This window comes from Bidens hawaiensis, unplaced genomic scaffold (assembly GCF_021521415.1).
Source record: "Bidens hawaiensis isolate Kalapana, Puna unplaced genomic scaffold, B.hawaiensis_p1.1 tig00021682_1, whole genome shotgun sequence".
Lineage (NCBI taxonomy): Eukaryota > Viridiplantae > Streptophyta > Magnoliopsida > Asterales > Asteraceae > Bidens > Bidens hawaiensis.
Window position 1 is genome coordinate 277,323 of NW_027493370.1, and position 19,847 is coordinate 297,169.

Genomic DNA, 19,847 nt, shown 5'->3' on the forward strand with positions numbered 1-19,847 from the left:
TCAAAATAAAATATTCCGTTGACATCAAAATCCCATAAAAATATCCAAACTCGATATTATTCTCGAAATTTAATATTAAAATATTAATTCGTTAAAATTCATTAATGCATAAAATAATACTATAATATTCAATTCCATAATAATATGGACATTCAACACTCCTAAATCCAGACAACCCGATTTGTCTACTTGTTATAAGTCGTTAGTTAATATTTATTTTGTACTTTTAATTTTAGTTCGTGAAGTTCAATTGCTTCAGTTTCATTTACGCGCTTTCAGTTTTATTTAAAGTTTGTCTTTAACTTCAAGGTGAGTTTCTCACACCCCCTTTTTACCCTTTTTAACTATTTTGGGGGTAGCATATATATCCTATCAATAATTCAATTTCGTTTATTCATTATTTACAAACTACAATTCGCTACATGGACTTGTGTGTTTACTTGTTACTTGCTACAAATTACTTGCTCATGGATTACTTCAAGATAGTATGATCATACGCTCCCCCTTTGCGCTCAATATATTTTTTTGTTATGAGTGGAAAAGGGCCTCATTATCCGAGTACGTTGGTGCACAATCCCAACTGGAAAGGACCTTACTTGCGCTTATCTGAGTACACTGGTGCACAATCCCAGTTGGAAAGGACATTACTTGCTCATTTACACTTGTTCATGGAATTGTATGAATTTTATGTACGTATATCAAAACTTGTGTGAACTCACCAACTATTCATTTAGTTGACTGTATTATATATATGTTACAGGCACAGTTAATAGAGGATGAAACGGAGAAGAGACTAGAACTTAGGTTATATTAATAAATGGACAAATTGTTAATTGTTCATGTATTCTCCTTGTATTTCTTGTTACAAACTTGTGTACTTGATGTTTAAATTAATTAATGATAATATTGTCACTTAATAGTGTCACATGTGTTTTGGGCAATCTGTACGTCACACTCGGGTGTATTCCGCTTTAGTCGGGGTGTTACACTTAGAAACTAGAAAATTAACGCTAAACAATATTCGGGTATATCATAAGTGTAATCAACGGTTGAATCGGGAAATTTGGGAAGTGGATTTTCGTCGGAGTGGGTGAAATCGGGTAAGTATATCATGGATCTACTATGGAAAATGTGGTGCTTATTTGTTGGTTGGGGGTGGTGGTTTTCGTAGATGGTGGTGGAGAGGGATGACAGGTGGTGGTGGTGGTGGTGGAGACGCATATTTGAAATACGATGATGGTGGTCAGGTTGGGGGTTTAAAGGAGGCGACAATGGTGGTTTAAGGTGGTAATCGGGGTTCAAAACGAAAGCCCCAAATTTGTGTTTTCAGGTAGTAATCGGGGTTGAAAACAGGTATGGGCATGGATTAGGGATTCAAACTAGATCTGAATGAGGACATGGTGGAATCCTTGATTGGTTATGGTGGCTTAATGGTGGGTGTGACGAGATATGGGAAAAAAAATGGTGTAGAGTAGGCGGTGGTGGTGAACTGGTGGTTTCCGGTGGTGGTATACTGGTGGCCAAAGTTTAGAGAGATCGATTTGGTGGTGGCCGTAGTTGATGGTGGCATGGTATGCGGCGGTGGTCGCTGGAGTTGATGGTGTTGAATGGTGGTGGCCGGAGTTGATGGTGTTGAATGGTGGTGATGCGTTGGATGGTGATGAAGAAGATGATTATTACACAAAAGGTCAAATCTTTAGTCTAATTACACAAACAATCCTTAAAGGGGTAAAATGACCACACTACTCTCATGTGAAAAGTACATGACCAAAGTTAACGGAAAATTTTAACTGGGTTAGTGTCAAAGGACGTAAGGTGAAAGGAATTTGATACATGAATTATGTCTTCTGCTATTTGTTTCGATAAAGGACGTTTACTGAAAATCATACCAAACATAAAGGACGTGTTTTGCCATTTTGTCTTTATAAAATATATACTCTCTTAGATTATGGAGGGTTATCCATATGTAAAGAGTATAAAAGTATTTGCACGAGGGTTGGTTCAAATCCTCTAAAACGTATTGATATGAGGTAGTATTACACACTCAGGCTAAAATACACATGTGTTTGGATCCTTACATATACGAAGTGTAGTGGGCACACTACAGACATACTGACCATGAGGCAAGTAACTGTCTTTAGGGCGCGTAACCGTCCACTAAGTGGTCTGTGTGTATGTTTAGTTCGGATAAGATGGCACTGAGACCCACTGAATCGTTGAACGCTATTGGTGATTGTGTCATAATGAATTATGAAAAACTTTTATCGAGTCAGCGTTATTCACCAGCATGTAGCTAACGTATTTTTAAAGGTGATTTCAGGTAAACAAAAGTAAGGTATAGAAGTGGATATGCCCGGAGATAGAAGATCACTATGCATAGAATACAGGTGATTAGGGGTGTTCTTCGGGTTCATTTTTCAGGTTTCGGGTCGGGTTCTTCGGGTTTCAAAGTTTTAAATCTTGACCTGAAACCCAACCCGTATCCTCTCACGGGTTTTTCGGGTTCGGGTTTTTTCGGGTTGGGTTAATCGGGTTTCGAGTATCCTAAAAAACAAAACAAAAAAAAAATTATTTAAAAACTACAATGCTGAAACTAAAACAATATATTATTCTTTGCTCGTAAGCAAATAATTAAATAATAAACCAACATAACTTTATAAAACAATCCAAAAGAAGAGTAAAACTAACTAGAACCATAATCGTCTTCAATCGGACGTGATTTGGTTGTTCGATTACGTTTACTATTAGTAATAAACAGAAAACATAAATTAACAATAAACAGTCGATCTATAATAGTTGTAATGACAACAATCGATTAGGACCATATTTTGATAAAATTAGTTGCTAAGACTAAGCCTATTATACTTAAAAATATATTTAATTTCAAAACTAAAAGTTTATTCGGGTTATTCGGGTTGACCTGAAACTTATAAATCAAACCCAAGAACCAACCCAAATTACTTCAGTTCGGGTTCGGGTTAGCCTTTTCTCGAGTTCGGGTTTTTCGGGTTGGGTTAGTTCGAGTTCGGGTACATGTTTTCTCGGGTTGGGTTTCGGGTAAAAGTGACAGCCATACAGCTGATGGCTCAGCTAAATTTTGTAAACGAATCATATATAAAACATGTTTTAAAGCAAGTGATTTTGTAAAAGGAAAAGGGTATTTAATTCCCTATTTTATGAAAGTAAATATTTTGCTAAACATTTTCCGTTGCATAATCAAACTTTGATAAATTAACAGAATCGGTACCAACTATGAGTCACACGACTAGACCCCTAATAGTCCCCTAAGATCGGGTGTGATAAAAACACTTGACTAATCATTGTCACGTAAACACTAAACTCTCACCTATTTATTGTTTCCGTGCGCAACTTCCCTATTTATCCTAACCTTTGAGTTTTCATTCATGAAAATATGAATTTATTCTTCTAACACCAAAATTACATACGAATATATGAAGTTCTAACAACAAAAAGGAAAGAGGAATTTTAGTTCTCATTTATGAATTCGGTAGTAGTAATTGTATCATTATCGTACTATAGCTAGATGGGAGTTGAATAATTGATATTGGCATTTAAGGCTATATGTAGTGGAGGGGCTACAAATTAGGACGAATTGTGATATTTGACGCCCAGTCAGCAAGGGGTAAACATTTGTTTTTGGGGTGTAATGGTGTAGGGGCTACAAATATATATATATATATATATATATATATATATATATATATATATATATATATATAAACACACACACATAGTAATCTATCTATCTATTCTAATAAAAGAAAGTAACCGTGATACATGTCGGTTTGTTGTTAAACTTCACAACAATCTTCCCTCCAAAACTAGGATCTTAATTGATCCTAATATATATCATATTCGCTTTCCTTTTACATTCTATTTATATCATATATATACGTTTTTATAAAATAAATATTCACATATTATTTTACAATATATTCCGAAATACTTTGTGAAATCCTAAAATTAATAACAAACCATGTTTGTTAAAATTGAAAAAAATATAATTTCAAATGTTATCATTATAATATTGAACCATGTATACTGTTGAAGAAAATTATAAGAAAAATAAAACTCGAAAATCTTTCTTTTTACAAAGCAATTTTTAATCATTAAATTGTAAATTTATGCTTAAAAGTTTATCAATTTTTTAAAAATCAATCCATTTATATATTATTATTATTATTATTTTAAATTGTCACAAAAATTTATAAACTATAAATATATACTTTAATTTAGTAAACTATATATTTTTGGGTTATTTAGTAAATATATACCAATCACTTTCGTATATAACAAAGTTTATCTTATTTAGTTTCTTGATTTTTTTATGAAACATTATTTCGTGTTTTGTGAAACTTAAATTTGATTTATGCAGTCAAAAGTTGGTAAATAGATTGTTTGGTACAGTTAACTACATTTGTGTCAAAATTTGTTACATGTCATAATGAGAAATCTAAGGATTCTTAAAAGTTTACGAATACAAATAGATATATCATTAAAATTGTTACGGGTTCAATGTGTTGACTTAAAAATGTCAAATTGATGAAAGTAATAATTTTAAACATGATTCAGATTTTAAATTTATTTTCAGTGACATTTTTGGAAACAATCAAATAGTTTGGGATTTGGCAAATTAATTATCCCCCCCCCCCCGACTATTAAAATTTAATAAAAAAATAGTGAGCACTTTCGACATGCCACCCTCATGCATATCAACGCTTCTAATTTAAGTTGGGTTGTAAATTAATAAATATATCAATAAACATAATGCTCCTTAGGTATTGAGGCTGGGTGGTCAGAACTACTATTGTATGAAAAATCTTATTCCTGAATTTTTTCAGTTATACATATATGATATTGACAACAAAAGTTTCAATAATAGGAGCGTTCTCATGTACGTTTTTGCAATTGCATTTTTTTTATTAAGTTCATTTAAAAAAATCATTTTGTGATATATATAAAATCAATTTATGTACACATAGTATATATACAAGCATAGATGTAATACGTTATGCAATTATTTGCTTTACTTGTAATTTTATAATTTGGATAATCCCGTGTGTTACACGAGCTCTAAATCTAGTATAATAATAATAAAACCAAAACTCCTCCAAGCGACGAGAGCCTCCCCTGCCCCTTATCGCCCTAAAATCCCCCCGGGGGGGGGGGGGGTGTCCCCCCCGCCAATCGCCCCAATCGCCTCCCACATTTCGCCCACTGCGTTAAGCCTAAGTATAGTCGTACGTTAAACGCATTATTTAACGAAATTGAGATTATAATGACAAGCTCTCATTGGTGGTCACACATATATCGTAGCATTTATACAGCAGATCCATTCCATGTTAGGGGCTCTCAAATTCTTTTTCTTGACTCAAATGTATTTCGTTTATTAAAAAATTATCTTGTATTGGTTGATGTAGCCCCTTAATAATTAAGTTTTAAAGATATCTTTACTTATTCAAATACTACGGGGCTGTTTTGTTCATTCTGATCTGAATGAGTCAGATCTGTATGAGCCTCTGTCCCATTCAACAACAACAGTAAGTTTGAATGATTAAGACCTAATGTTGAAGTCTGAATGAATCAGATGATTCCATCTGAATGGTTCAATTCAGATGTAACTAAACAGCCCCGTAATCTTTTAATGATTCAATACATTATTAACGAATAGCCCCATACCTCAATTTTATAATTTTTCTTTTAAGTTTTCAGCCCAATTTTAATCGTAACTAGGCTTTTTTTGACAATTTCATGAAGAAATAAACTTCTGCAATTTTTCTTGGTGAACTTACTAATTGTCGATGTAATAATTTGACCATGTAGTTTATTATTTCTAGTGACTTTATGTTTTAAATTGAAGTGCAAACAAATAATAGAATGATGTCCATTTGACCCAGGGGCGGACTTATAGCTCAAGTGCGGGGTCGGCCGACATCTGGAAAAAAAATTTTAGTTGTATATACATGTTAAAATCCTTATCGACTCCTGTAAAATTTGGAGACCGACCCCTGTAAAACACTGAAAAGAGGAGAAGGAGAAACAATGACCAGAAAGATAGGTAAATTTTTAATCACCTGAAAAGAAAACTCCGACCAGTTATGTGTTCATATGTTGGAGAAGAAACTTAGGAGGAAGATGGTCTTAGACTCTTATGTTAGAGTAGGGACATTTTGATAATTAAAGCTATCAATTAATCAAAAGTTCAAAGCATATATTCGTACCAAAAAGTCAATATGACTACTCTACCACTCTTTTAAAATAATATGTTTTTTACATATATAATATATAGTAAAGTTTAATAAAAGTTTCAGTATGTTGAAGCTTTGTACTTGTTTGACTACATATGGTAATATGTACTTAAGAAAAGTCTTGATTTTTTATCTTGTTATATTAATATGTTTTCTTATATAGTAACTAAATTTATATATCAAAAAAATAAAAAAAAAAAATAGAAAATTATCATCATATAGTTAGTAATTTATATATTAAGTCAGAGCTACAATTAGAAAAAAAAAAGGATTCTAATCTATCTAAATAAATTATATTTTTTTACATAATATTTTATATTTGTTTTTCTTTCGTATAAATTAAAAGTTTGAAACTAAATATTTTAAATGACCAGATTTAACCCAACAAGAACAGATGAATCGAAATAAAAATTATATTCGAATTTGACCTGACCCAAAAGGCCAAACCGGACCGAATTTATATATACATAACTGAGTACCGACCTGTACAATTCCCCACCCCTGTTAAAAAATTTTCCGGATCCGCCTTCTGACCCTAATCAATCATTCACTCTCTACGCGGTTGCATCGTAGTCGATCACTTGATCGAATAGTCATCATTAAAAGCTCAGCAACCGCAGGAAGTAGTGGCACTAACTTGTCGTTGTCATGGTGTCACCTTCCCGGTCTAGCACTCAAGCAGGTTGTCAATTCAAATTCGTGATATATGACTAGTTCATTGTTTTCAATTTTCGTTCTTAGCGTTTATAAATTATAAGTTTGTCTATAGTACTATACTAATGTGTTATTTTGCCCATTTAATTTTAGCTGATTCATTTTTTTCCCCTCCACTTTCAAAATGTGGAAGCAATTATGAGACACCCACCAAACACGTGATCTACAACCTCGATCAAGTTCGAACAAAGTAAACAAAGAATGAATGGAATCTCCATACCTTTAACAAAAAAGCAACTTAAAATGTTCAACTTTTTTGAAACAAATTTGTTCCATTTTATACAACGTAACAAGACGCATCTGCTAACTCTCTTATTGATTAAACCCGTTAGGATTTTTTAACAGGTAGAGGTTTTTTAATTCAAGTTGTTGGAAATAAAAAAAATTAAGTGAATATTTAGTATTAGTTTAAAAGTTTAAATTTACCGGTGATTAATTAGGTGTACAAATGGTTCTTAATTTGTTTGATAGGAAAAAAAAACAAAATGAATCAAGAGTTAATTAATTGGATAGCAACGGGTCACCTTGTAGTTGGTAAGACATCGTAGTCCATTGTTAATAATAAAATATAGGTAAATTGGAAATAAAAAATTTCATCTTTTATGCATTGGTTTTGTTTATGATAATTTCACTTTTAAAAATCACTATAAACGGTTCAATCTTTCAATTACTTTTGTTTTAATATGCTTTCGTTAAAAAACACTTAAAGTCAAGTTTTTTTTTCATAGTTTAAAACTAAATGTTTTCAGGCTTGAACGGTACGAGTCGATTGATGTATAATTTATCTCGAAACTGTGATTCAAATGACTTGATTTTTATTTATTGAAAATTCAAACACCCGAATTGAAACATCGTTTCGTCAATTCGTATATTTCTTCCGATCAAATGCGGTAAAACATTGGTTTGAAACTCGTAAAAAAACTTAACTACATTAAGTGTTTTTTTTAAAGGTCCATTGAGACAATAATAGTTAAAAAATTAGACCATTGGTAGTGATTTTTTAATAAGAGATTATTATCGACCATATACAAAAAAATTAGATTGTTTATTTCCATTTGCCTTAAATATATGACACATAATTTGATTCATTGTTATTACAATTCATAACCAGTGTTTTAATAACTGGGCCGGTAATCAACCAGCCGTTAAATGATCATTTCAGTTACGAAAACAATTAAAGTCCTTGTGCATGTAGATCAGTAGCAGTAAATAAAGTCTCTTAATTAGGGATGGCAAAATGGCCTGAGCCCGACAGATATATCCGAAGCCCGAAACAAATGGGACGAGTATACCTGAAACCCGATGGGTATGACCCGTGTATGGGATTAGGATTTAAAAATTTTCGCGGGTACGGGCCGGTTATGGGATTAGATGATACCTGACCCGATTACCCGAAAACACATGTCTGTTTACCCGAACCATATACCCGAATCATATACTCGAAAAATTCTTTGTATTTCGTAGATTTTGAAGAATATATATTTATAGATTATATAAAATTTATAATGATATTATTTATTTATTGTCTCGCTTATATATATGAAGTGCATTATATTTAAATTTGTAATAATTGTTATATGAATAAAATGTATAAAATAATTATAATGATTAAAAAATTATATTTAAAAGTTCCAACGAGTATACCCGATACCCGATGGATAATTACCTGAAAAATACTCGACATGTAAGGGCCGGGTATGGGACGCGGTTATACAAAAGAGTATGGGCATGGGATTACCAACACGTACCTGACCCAAACCCGGCCCGTTGTCATCCCTACTCTTAGTTAAACATTCAAAGGCCGTGAATTGAAGTCCCAGGAAAAAAAAAATTACCTTTAAAAGTAGAACGAAATCAATCAAACATTAATTACCACTATTTTTTTGTTTTATCGTGTGGATACTTTGGCCTACCGGGCTACCGGTGCATATATTTTTTTATCTAACGCTTTTAGAGTGTTGTTAACTTACTTTAATACAGTGGATTGTTTGATAAACAACGCTGGAATCGGAAAAGTTGGTCTCTTTGAAGAACAGAAATGCATAGCCGACCATACTTCAGTCATGGTACTCATCCCTGCCACACTAACTTATTTTTAATCATTTTACAGTAAGTTTCTTGCTAGTACATTGGTTGGAGCAGATATAAGACTATGAAAAGTAATAAATAATTTAAAACTTACAAGGTGACACGCTCATTTCAGAATTAATATGGAAAAATCTATTTAAATAATCTTAACTATGTACTATTGACAAGTAACAATCTCAATTAACGAGTTGGCTAATGATAGTTATATATTTTAATATATTTGTTCCCAATAAGAGACAACTAGCAGTAGCTCTTATTGTCAGAAAACCATTTTTGGTAGGGATGCTTGAGTTATTTAGTGGAGATCCAAGTTTGATCTCCACTTATGTCATTTTGGGTGGATATTGGCAATGAATGATTTGAGATAGTGTAAAATAACTATTGATAAAAATATATACTTGGGTTTGCTGGGTTCCAACGGTGGTCAGTCAACGGTTTAACGATTTTAACCCGATTTTAAGATTTGTTTCAAAGTTACCAAACAACCATAAACGTAAATGACCGTATTTAAGTGTACCTCGGTTATGAATAACCAGTTGAGACACGGAGGAGTAAAGAACGATGCTAGGCGACACAACAAGGCAAGATCCAACCTGGTGCGACGGTGTCACAGTGGCGGAGGCGTCGGACGCTGCTGGACAGCGGCGGTCGGAAATCAGCGGCTGCCGGAGAGCAGCAATAGCCAGAAGACAACGGCGGCAGGAGATAACCGGCGGCGGCAGAGGTGACCGGCGGTGGCGGTGGTCCGGTGGTCGGAGGTGGCGGCCAGCGGTGGTGGATGGCCAGTGACGGCTAGGGTTTTAGTGAAGTGGAGCTAGTGTGTTAGGATATTATAATATCATCTAGATATCTATAACTAGAGATTAGGGTTTAACCTACTAATAAACCCAATGGGCTTTGAGCCCAATCACCACACTAAAAGCCTTGTCCACAATTTAATCTTGTTTAATTGTGTCTGGCCCGGTTAACTAATTTAAGCGGGCTTGATGTTCGTTATCCCCGGAGTAACTCTCACGGGTCATAACCGGGTCGGCCCGCGTTGACTTGACCCGAACCGGTCCATATTTCCAACAGTCTCCCACTTGGACGGTTTTGGATCAAGTAGCACAACGCTGACAGCTAGAGATGCTCTAGCTACACATAGTTGTCCCCAACTGATTATGACATTTTTAAATTCATTAATCTAAATATCTTGGAATACATTATTGCAAGATAATGAACGTATAGTAAATGTTGGCATCTATCCTTTCCGTATGAGACATCAATTGAACAATAAGACATGGATCATATCAATCTCATATAGTGTTCAATTATTGTAGTTCTCGATATTGAGTCAAAGTGCTCCAATAAAACACACAATAAGTTTGGGTGAGGCCTCACACTTTACCAGTTTGAATCAACAAGGGCGCCAAGATGTCAAACTGTTACACTTCATGCAAGAGAACAGAATTCCGTCTTGATTACATACAACTTCGAACTCCAGAATATTCCCAGTCAATGCCTTTAAGACTAGCAGTTACGCGACGGCGTTTAACATGATCAAATAATATTCTTCGGTAAACGAAAGTTCCAAAATGTATCTCAGGTCTAAGGATACTAAATGAGTATACCATTATCAAAGCATCTTATGATCAAGATCCATGAAGATGATTTAATGCGAGTTACATCCAACGTCATTCATAATGAGGTCTGTGAGTTTGGAAGTCAAGTCCTTGAGTCCAAAGTTGGAATAGTCTTAATTCAGAATCGTTCCCACGAATCTGACCGACTATGGATAATCTAGAATATAATATTCATGGATTAAAAGTGTTAAAAGAACACAATTGTATCATTCAACGTTTGCATTTAACCATTAAATCAAAAGTGAACTGAAAAGTACAACTGCTTAAACGTTCATACATCCAAATACTAAATCAAAATAAATCACTTGCAAATCTAAGCCCGATAGCATCTCTATGCTGATCATGCTTGTCCTGAGTCATAGGCTTAGTGAACGGGTCTGCTAGGTTTTGATATGTGTCTGCTTTGCTTATTATGATGTCACCTCATTCCAATATTTCTCGAATAAGGTGGAACTTCCTTAGGATGTGTTTGGATATGTGATGAGATCTGGGCTCTTTGGCCTGAGCAATAGCACCTGTGTTATCACAGAACACCTTGATTAGTTTGTTGATACTCGGGACCACATCAAGGTCGGTGATGAACTTCTTCATCCAAATAGTCTCCTTAGCAGCATATGATGCAGCTATACATTCGGATTCAGTGGTTGAATCCGCCACTACACTCTGCTTGGAGATCTTCCAATAAATAGCTCCTCCATTGAGAGTGAAAACGAATCCTGACTGTGAGCGATAATCATCTCGGTTAGTCTGGAAGCTAGCATCAGTGTAACACCTTACAGTGAGCACCTCTTCCACTCCTTCAAACACCAAGAGCATGTCCTTGGTCCTATTCAAGTACCTCAGAAAGTTCTTTACTGCAGTCCAATGGGCAATGCCAGGACTTTGCTGAAAACGACTGGTCATGCTCAAGGCATACGAGACGTTAGGTCTAGTACATAACATAACATACATGATATAACCAACCGCATAAGCATATGGAATTGCTTGCATATGCTTAGCTTCAATGTCCGTTGCCGGAGATTGCGATTTGTTCAACACTGTTCCTTTAGTCATTAGAACGACTCATTTCTTGGAGTTTTCCATTGAGAAGTGTGCCATCACTTTGTCTATGTAAGTACTTTGACTTAGCCCTAAAAGCCGCTTAGATCTATCTCGGTAGATCTTTATTCCCAAAATGTATGCGACTTCTCCATGATCTTTCATTGCAAAACAATATTCCAACTAGTGCTTAACTTCCTTAAGCATAGGAATGTTGTTTCCAATGATCAGTATATGAACCACATACAAGATGAGGAATGATATAGTGCTCCCACTAGCCTTTCTGTAAACACAGGGCTCATCTTCATTTTCGATAAAACCAAACTCTTTGATTTTCTCATCAAAATGAAGATTCCAGCTGCAAGATGCTTGTTTAAGTCCATAAATGGACTTATTCAATTTGCACACCCTATTAGGATATTTGGGATCGACAAAACCTTCAGGCTGAACAGTATAGACATCTTCAGAAAGGTGTCCATTAAGAAAAGCGGTTTTGACATCCATTTGCCATATCTCGTAGTCATAGTACGCAGCTATAGCAAGCAATATCCTTCTTTGAGTGAGTCATAGCAACGGGAGAAAAGGTCTCATTATAGTCAACACCTTGAGTTTGAGTAAAACCTTTCGCGACTAGCCTTGCTTTATAGGTTTGTACATTACCTTGCATATCGTTTTTCTTTGACAATCCACTTGCTCCATATCGCCCGACCATCGGGGGGTAGCTCAACCAAGTTCCAAACTTGGTTATCATGCATAGACTGCATCTCAGCGTTCATGGCATCTTGCCATTTCTCAGATTCCGGATCCAAGATAGCAGATTTGTATTTAGTAGGTTCGTCGTTAGACTCGGCTACTAATAAGACCTCGGGACCATCTAAATGCCATAAGTATTTAGAATTTGGTATGAGAGTTCTACTACTTCTGCGAACGCTCATGTTCATGTCTTAGGTATCAGCAACAACAACTTGTTGATTAGACGCTCCAACTTCCTCAGCGGTTGTTTGTGGTTCTTGAATTTCTTCAAGATTGACAATGTTATCTCCTGTTCCTCGATCGAGAAATTCTTTCTCGAGGAAGTGGCCTTTCCTCTTGAAAGAAATCGAATTTGTATTAAGATGAAAGAAGTAATAACCGCTTTGGTTATAGTATCCGATGAAAACAACTTTTATGCCGCGAGGATCGAGTTTGTCATCATATTCACTTGTGACATATGCATCGCATCCCCATACTTTAAGGAAATATAGGTTGGGCTTTCACCCATGCCATATCTCATATGAGGTTTTGTTTACCTTCTTAGTTGGAGCCATATTGACAATGGGGGCGGCGACCATAAGGGCGAAACTCCAAAAGGAGTGAGGCAAGTTAGTTCTACACATCATCGATCGAACCATGTTTAGCAAAGTTCGATTCCTCCTCTCGCTCACGCCATTATGTTGGGGTGTGCCGGGTGGAGTGAGTTGTGAAACAATTCCATGCTCTTTTAGATGACTGATGAACTTTGAGCTGAGATACTCTCCACCTCTATCTGATCGAAGTATCTTAATGGTTTTCCCAAGTTGGTTTTCCACTTCGTTTTGAAACTCTTTAAACTTTTCAAAAGTTTCATGCTTGTGTTTCATGAGATACACATAAGCGTATCGACTATAATCGTCGATAAAAGAAACGAAGTTTCTTTCATGGGTTCTAGACATGGTTCTGAAAGGTCAACACACATCAGTATATATGAGTCCTAACAGATCTTTTGCTCGTTCACTTTTGTGAGTGAAGGAGTCCTTGGCGAGTTTGCCAGCTAAGTAAGATTCACAGTCGTCAAAAGAGTCCGGTCCTGTGGATTCAAGAATCCCTTCGGATTGGAGTCTTTAACTCGTGCCTTGCTTATGTGACCAAGTCGGCAATGCCACAGAAATGTATCATTGATGCCAGATCTGATACGTTTTGAAAGATTATATACGTTACTATTAGTTTGAACACCAATCTCATAAATACCATTTCAAGGTTAAGCCTCAAAATAAAATATATCATTTAAGTAAGAAGAAATAGCCATGCTATTAAAAACATACTTAAAACCTTGTTCAAATAGTGAAGAAACTGAAACGATGTTTCTGGTCAAACTAGGAGCATACAAACAATTATTCAAAGGAAAAACAAGGCCATATGGACAAGTAAAATGAAATACTCCAGTTGCCAGAACTGGTACTCTCTTCCCATCACCAACAATGAGTTCCATGCTGCCTTTATTCAGTTTCTTCCACTTCTCAGGCTCCTGCAAGACATTAACGATGTGGAAACTACATCCGGTATCAAATACCCATGTGTTGCTAGAGATAGTGAAAAGTTCAATAACGTATATAGAAATACCTCTAGAGGAGCCTTCACCATTAGCCCTCTTCATTCTGATCTCAGCAAGATACTCGGTATAGTTGCGCTTCAAGTGTCCCATTTGGTTGCATCGGTAGCACTGGCGCTCCTCAGGGGGCGGAGATGGTATCTTTTGAAATCCCTTTGTTAGCATTGGTGGCACGAGGGGCAACAATGGTAACCTTCTTCTTGCCTTTGCCTTTACAACCCCGACTCTTGGGTTTAGGCTTCTTGACACCAGCAGATCGGATCATTAGAACTTGATTGGTTTTAGAGAGAATGTTCATCTCAACCGTCTTAAGCATGTTGTGAAGCTCCGACACTGTCTTCACCCATACATTCATGTTGAAATTCACTACGGACTGGTCGTAAGAGTTCGGGAGAGAGTTCAAGATGAAGTCCGCTGCCATCTCATCTGGCAGGGGATAATTAATTTTCTTGAGTTAATCAATGTGTCCTTTCATATTAACGACATGTGCACTGACGGAAGACCCCTCTTCCATCCTGCAACTAATGAGTTGTTTCATGGTGTCGAAACGTTCTTGACGGGTTTGTTTCTGAAACATGCCCTTGAGTTGCTCAAGCATCTCATAGGCACCAAAGTCTTCCAAGCCTTTAGCAAGCTCGGATGTCATGGTGGGTAGCATAATGCAGGAGACCTCAGCCGAGTCATCCTTATGCTTCTCAAGAACTTTTCGAGCAGCGACTGTATTATTTTCAGGCTCGTTTGGAACACGCGCATCGAGAACATACAGTCTCTTTGCCATGGTGAGAACAAGTCTCAAATTGCAGTGTCATTTGATAAAGTTGGCGCCATTTAGTTTATCCTTCTCAAGGATAGACTTAAGGGCGTAGGACGAGTTTTCGTTAGTTGACTCTGATTAATAAGGCAAAAGTAAAGTTTATTAGTATTTTCGACGTTGTAATCCTATTATAATGACCCAATTAACATTAATAAAATAGAAACTTGAGAATCTGGCTTCTAGTTATTAATGGCAGCTGTAGTACACAACATTAATTAGTTGGTAGGCAGACTGACAACTATTGCCAATTGTGAATAGAGCACAACTCCTGGTTATGAGGCCTATTGAGACAACGATTGTCTAAATAGATATGTTTAGCCTCATCTATGCCCACTTTAAGTCTTCAGACAGCTATAAGACGTAACAGAAGAGTAAAGTAATAGTCGTCATAGTTCAGTTACATGTGAAAGGGCCGGATATGTCAACGAAACGCTTTCACCTTGATGGGATATGCTAGAAATCAAGTGCGGTGCTGTAGCTCCAAACACTTGAAATTTCGCAGTATGCCTCAAGTGTAACTTATAGTAGGATGGCATAGACTATTAATTTCAAATTGTGATTAATTTTAGAATTACCGACTAGAGTAAAAGTTAAATTTTACTGTATATTATCGGGACAACTTGATGAACCCTTCCATCTCTCAGGACACTTCGTTTTAAATAACCTAATAAAACTAGGTTTGTCGCGATATGACTAACCAATTTTAAGTTATGAGCTTTTGGAAATTAAATAGCCTTTAATTTGCAAAAACATAATTGGTTAATTAAAATATTTATTTTAAAGTTATTTGGTACCTCGGTTACGAATAACCAGTTGAGACACGGAGGAGTAAAGAAAGATGATAGGCGACACAACAAGGTGCGATCCAACCCGGTACGGCGGCGTCACGACGGCGGTGGCGTCGGACAGTGCTGGACAACGACGGTTGGAAAGAAGCAGCAGCCGGAAGACAACGGTGGCGGGAGATGACCAGCGGCAACGGTGATGACCGGCGACGTCGATGGTCCGGTAGTCGGAGGTGGCGGCTGGCGGTGGTGGATGACTGGTGAAGGCTAGGGTTTTAGTGAAGTGGAGCTAGCGTGTTAGGATATTATAATATCATCTAGATATTTATAACTAGAGATTAGGGTTTAACCTACTAATAAACCCAAGAGGCTTTGAGCCCAATCACCACACTAAAAACCTTGTCCACCATTTAATCTTGTTTAATTGTGTCTGGCCCGGTTAACTAATTTAAGCGGGTTTGATAGTCGTTATCCCCAGTGTAACTCTCACGGGTCATAATCGGTTGGCCGCGTTGACTTGACCCGAACCGGTCCATATTTCCAACAGAGTTTACACAAATCACTCATAAGATCAAGGAAGATCAACCAAATACAAGGAAATACAATCCCTCAAATCATTGAGGTTATTTTCTTTACATGGTATCAGCCTAACATCGGTCCTATCTCTCTCTCTCTCGCTACCCTCCTCTGTCGTCCTCCCTTCACCTTCTAGCAATGGCCGATCAATCTTCCTCCTCCACTAATTCGGAGTCACTCTCCATGAGTACTCTTCTCCATCTTGTTACTCTAAAACTCATCCCAACCAATTACCTAGTTTGGAAGAATCACATTCTTTCTATTTTGCCTTTCAAAACCTTCTTCATCACATCGACGGGTCCGTTCCCCTGCACTCATCTACATTCATTGTTGAAAATAAAATTGTTCCAAATCCAGAAGTAGCTAACTGGGTGACTCAGGATTGAAAGGCGATTATTATTATTAATGCTTCGTTGACTGAAGAAGTCGCGTCCGAAGTTCTTGGTATTTTGGGTGCCCGCAACATCTGGCTCGCATTAGAATCTGCATTTTGCAATTCATCAGTTAAGCGCATGTACTCTCTCCGGGATACTCTTCGGCAACAAACAAAGGTACTTCCTCCGTTTCCGAATACATTCAAAAATTTAAAGGTATTTGTGATCAGCTTGCAGCTATCGGTGAACCGGTGACAGAGATGGACAAACTGCACTTGTACCTTTGTGGGCTCGGTCCCTCTTTTGAAAACTTCTCGGTTCCTATCCAAGCAATCAAACTTGGCTCTAATACCATGTAAAGTAAACAACCTCAATGATTTTGAGGGGTTGTATTGATAAAATTATATACTTGAGTTTACACAAATCACTCCTAAGATTAATGAGGATCAACCAAATACAAGGAAATACAATCCTACCATAACTAACAATATATTAACTAATTATACGTTTATAGATAGGTGTACAAGGTTGTCAGTTCGGATTCCGAGTCCACTCGGGTTTTTGTCCCACCGTGTGTTTCGCTAGAGTCTAGAGAGTTATGCTCTTGTGACGGCACATTGACATTCAAATGGCAGCCGATGGTATGGTTTCCCGGTGAAACACCCAAATCAAACTCTAAGTCAGCTGGGCCCGGCTAAGACAACATAGTCTGACCAAAGTGGGGCACCGGAGTTCTCAAAATTAAATGAGTGCAATAACCTAAATACAAAAAAATTATCGTTCTGAAAAAAATATAATACATATGTTAATATATGTTAAGGGTTAGAAATGGTTATCATAGCTAAACCTTAATGTTTAGTTAAATTTTAATACACCCTATATTTTTAAAAAAATTGGAAAAAGTTCAAATGTAAATAACTTCTTGCAATTCTTTTTTTCTTAAATTTGATGGAACCAACTCGAAAATTTAAATAACTAATTCTTGATTACGGTTAAAATAGGCTTAAATATGCTGATAATATAGCCAATTCTTAGTTTTTATCCGGTTCTGAAAACACTGTTAATTTCATAAAATGAAATGAAACAGAAAAACGTAAGTCTATAACTTGACATGTATTTTTTCAGGATATAAACTTTTGGGGTTCAGTTAATGCCACACACTTTGCACTTCCACATCTAAGGAAGAGCAAGGGAAGGATAGTTGTTATCGGTTCAGTTGCTGTATGGTTCAACTCGCCCACCATAAGCGTGTATAATGTATGTACAAAGAATGACATTTCTTTCTAATAATGTTTTCATAATTGGTCAATTCTGTTCTCACCGGTAAATCTACAGGCAAGTAAGGCAGCACAACAAAGCTTCTTTGAAACCCTACGGCTTGAGCTGGCTCCAGACATTGGAGTATCGATCATGACTCTCGGGCTAGTTAACACATACTTATCTACCCATGAATACTTATCCAAGGTAAATTATTATAGGTCTATGAATGTATATTAGATTATTTAAACAACTTTATATGATGCATGATTAACAGAAACTATGTGTGGAAGTTGCTATATATGAGCGTTTATTATATAAAAGCTCGTGTCTAGGCTGGCCTTTATAACTCACTAGTAACACACAACTTAATTACCCACAAATTCGTTAAAATCTTTTAAATAATTAAGTTAAACGCGTCTTATTTTTCTTTTGTATTCTTTCATAATAGTTCATTTAATATATAATTTGTTTTTTTCTCTATATATAAACATGTAATACTTAACTTATTTAAACATATATTTTTGTTTGTTTAATATTTTTTTTCTGACGTTCTAATACAATTTTCATTAAAAACGACTAATTGTTTATTAACATGCTTAACAATACCAAAAAAAAAAAAAAAAACTTTATCGTGAAATAATTCAATTTTTAATAAAAAAAAAAGTTATATCAGTATATCAAGAAAAAAAACAACAAAATTAAGTGTGTTTTTAGATAACAATGAAATTAAATATTACAATTATCAGGGAATAATCAAACTTTTTGCTAAATGATTATTCAAAAAATATATATTAGTTTTGCTTTTTCCCACATGTAATTCAAAACCTATACACAAAAACCCACCTAAAAATGACACAATGAATGACCGCAAGGTGATTCATAAGACATCGAAAACAAATTCCGGTTTTACGCTCACACTTATTAAGGCCTTCAAATTTAGAAAAAAAATAATTATATATAGATATATTATAATGGGTAAAGTAAACTCAAAGTAATGTATTGGTTTGGTGTTAGGCTTGGTTGTTATTAAATTTTAGGTTATGAGTTCAATATGTGTAGTAAGCAATTTTTTTTTTAACAATTATCATGAAAATGCCACAAAATCTTGTTTTGATTTAGGCCTTCACATTCGTTGAGCCGGCCCTGAATAACCGAATATTTAAACCCCAATGCAAGCTAAATATATTATATTTGTTGGCAGACAAATTTAGACTGGACACCGTTGCTATCTGCGGAAGGGTGCGCTAAGGCAGTCGTAAATAGCGTTAGACGTGGAGATGAAACCTTGACTGAGCCTAAGTGGATGCGTACAATGTATCTATGGGTGATGTTACTACGCGAGCTAGTGAGCATGACCCTCCGGGTCCTTGCAAAGAAGAGAAAGCGTGGGCTACGAAAGCAAGAATCACGTAGTAATGGCAACGGTTCGGTACATCCACTCAGTTTCAAACATGACTAAACATTATGAAGAACACACAAGATTTGTATTTGGTACCATGCTCTTAAAGCACCCGAACGCAATATTAGCAATAAAAGCTTGTTTCACCGCATGTAAAAGACGTATGTTAAATTGTTAATGTGTATTTAATATTATTATTTTGTTCATGAAAGAAAAATAAATTGATCACGTTGTGTAACAGGCATATTTTAGTTTATATATTGGTTAATTAGTACACATGTGTATTATTTATAACACCATATCCCCAGTGTAGCAAAAATTGCTAGTCGATAATCGGGCGGTGGTGTGAGAACTAGCGATTAATCGGAATTAGTCGAGATTAATCGGATCAGACTTTAATGTATATTTTTCAATTTTAGACATACACACACACATTTTTATCTGTAATTTTCAGTTTTATACATACACAAACATATTTTGACCAGAAATTGGTTGGAATCTCGCTGGAAACCGCTAGTTTTTGGTACAATCTCGCCGAAAATGGTTGATTTGGCTTGGAAT

The 19,847-nt window shown here is 35.8% G+C and overlaps 1 protein-coding gene across 1 annotated transcript in view; it reads left to right on the top strand.

Moving 5' to 3' along the window:
* LOC143564000 (11-beta-hydroxysteroid dehydrogenase A-like) overlaps positions 1-18,291 on the top strand; it is a 90,775-nt gene extending 72,484 nt beyond the window's left edge. Inside the window, exon 5 of the mRNA XM_077051404.1 lies at positions 17,963-18,291. Within this exon, the coding sequence (XP_076907519.1) occupies positions 17,963-18,124 (162 nt within the window). The 3' untranslated portion in view covers positions 18,125-18,291. The remainder of the gene's footprint in view (positions 1-17,962) is intronic.
* Positions 18,292-19,847: the final 1,556 nt, after the last annotated feature.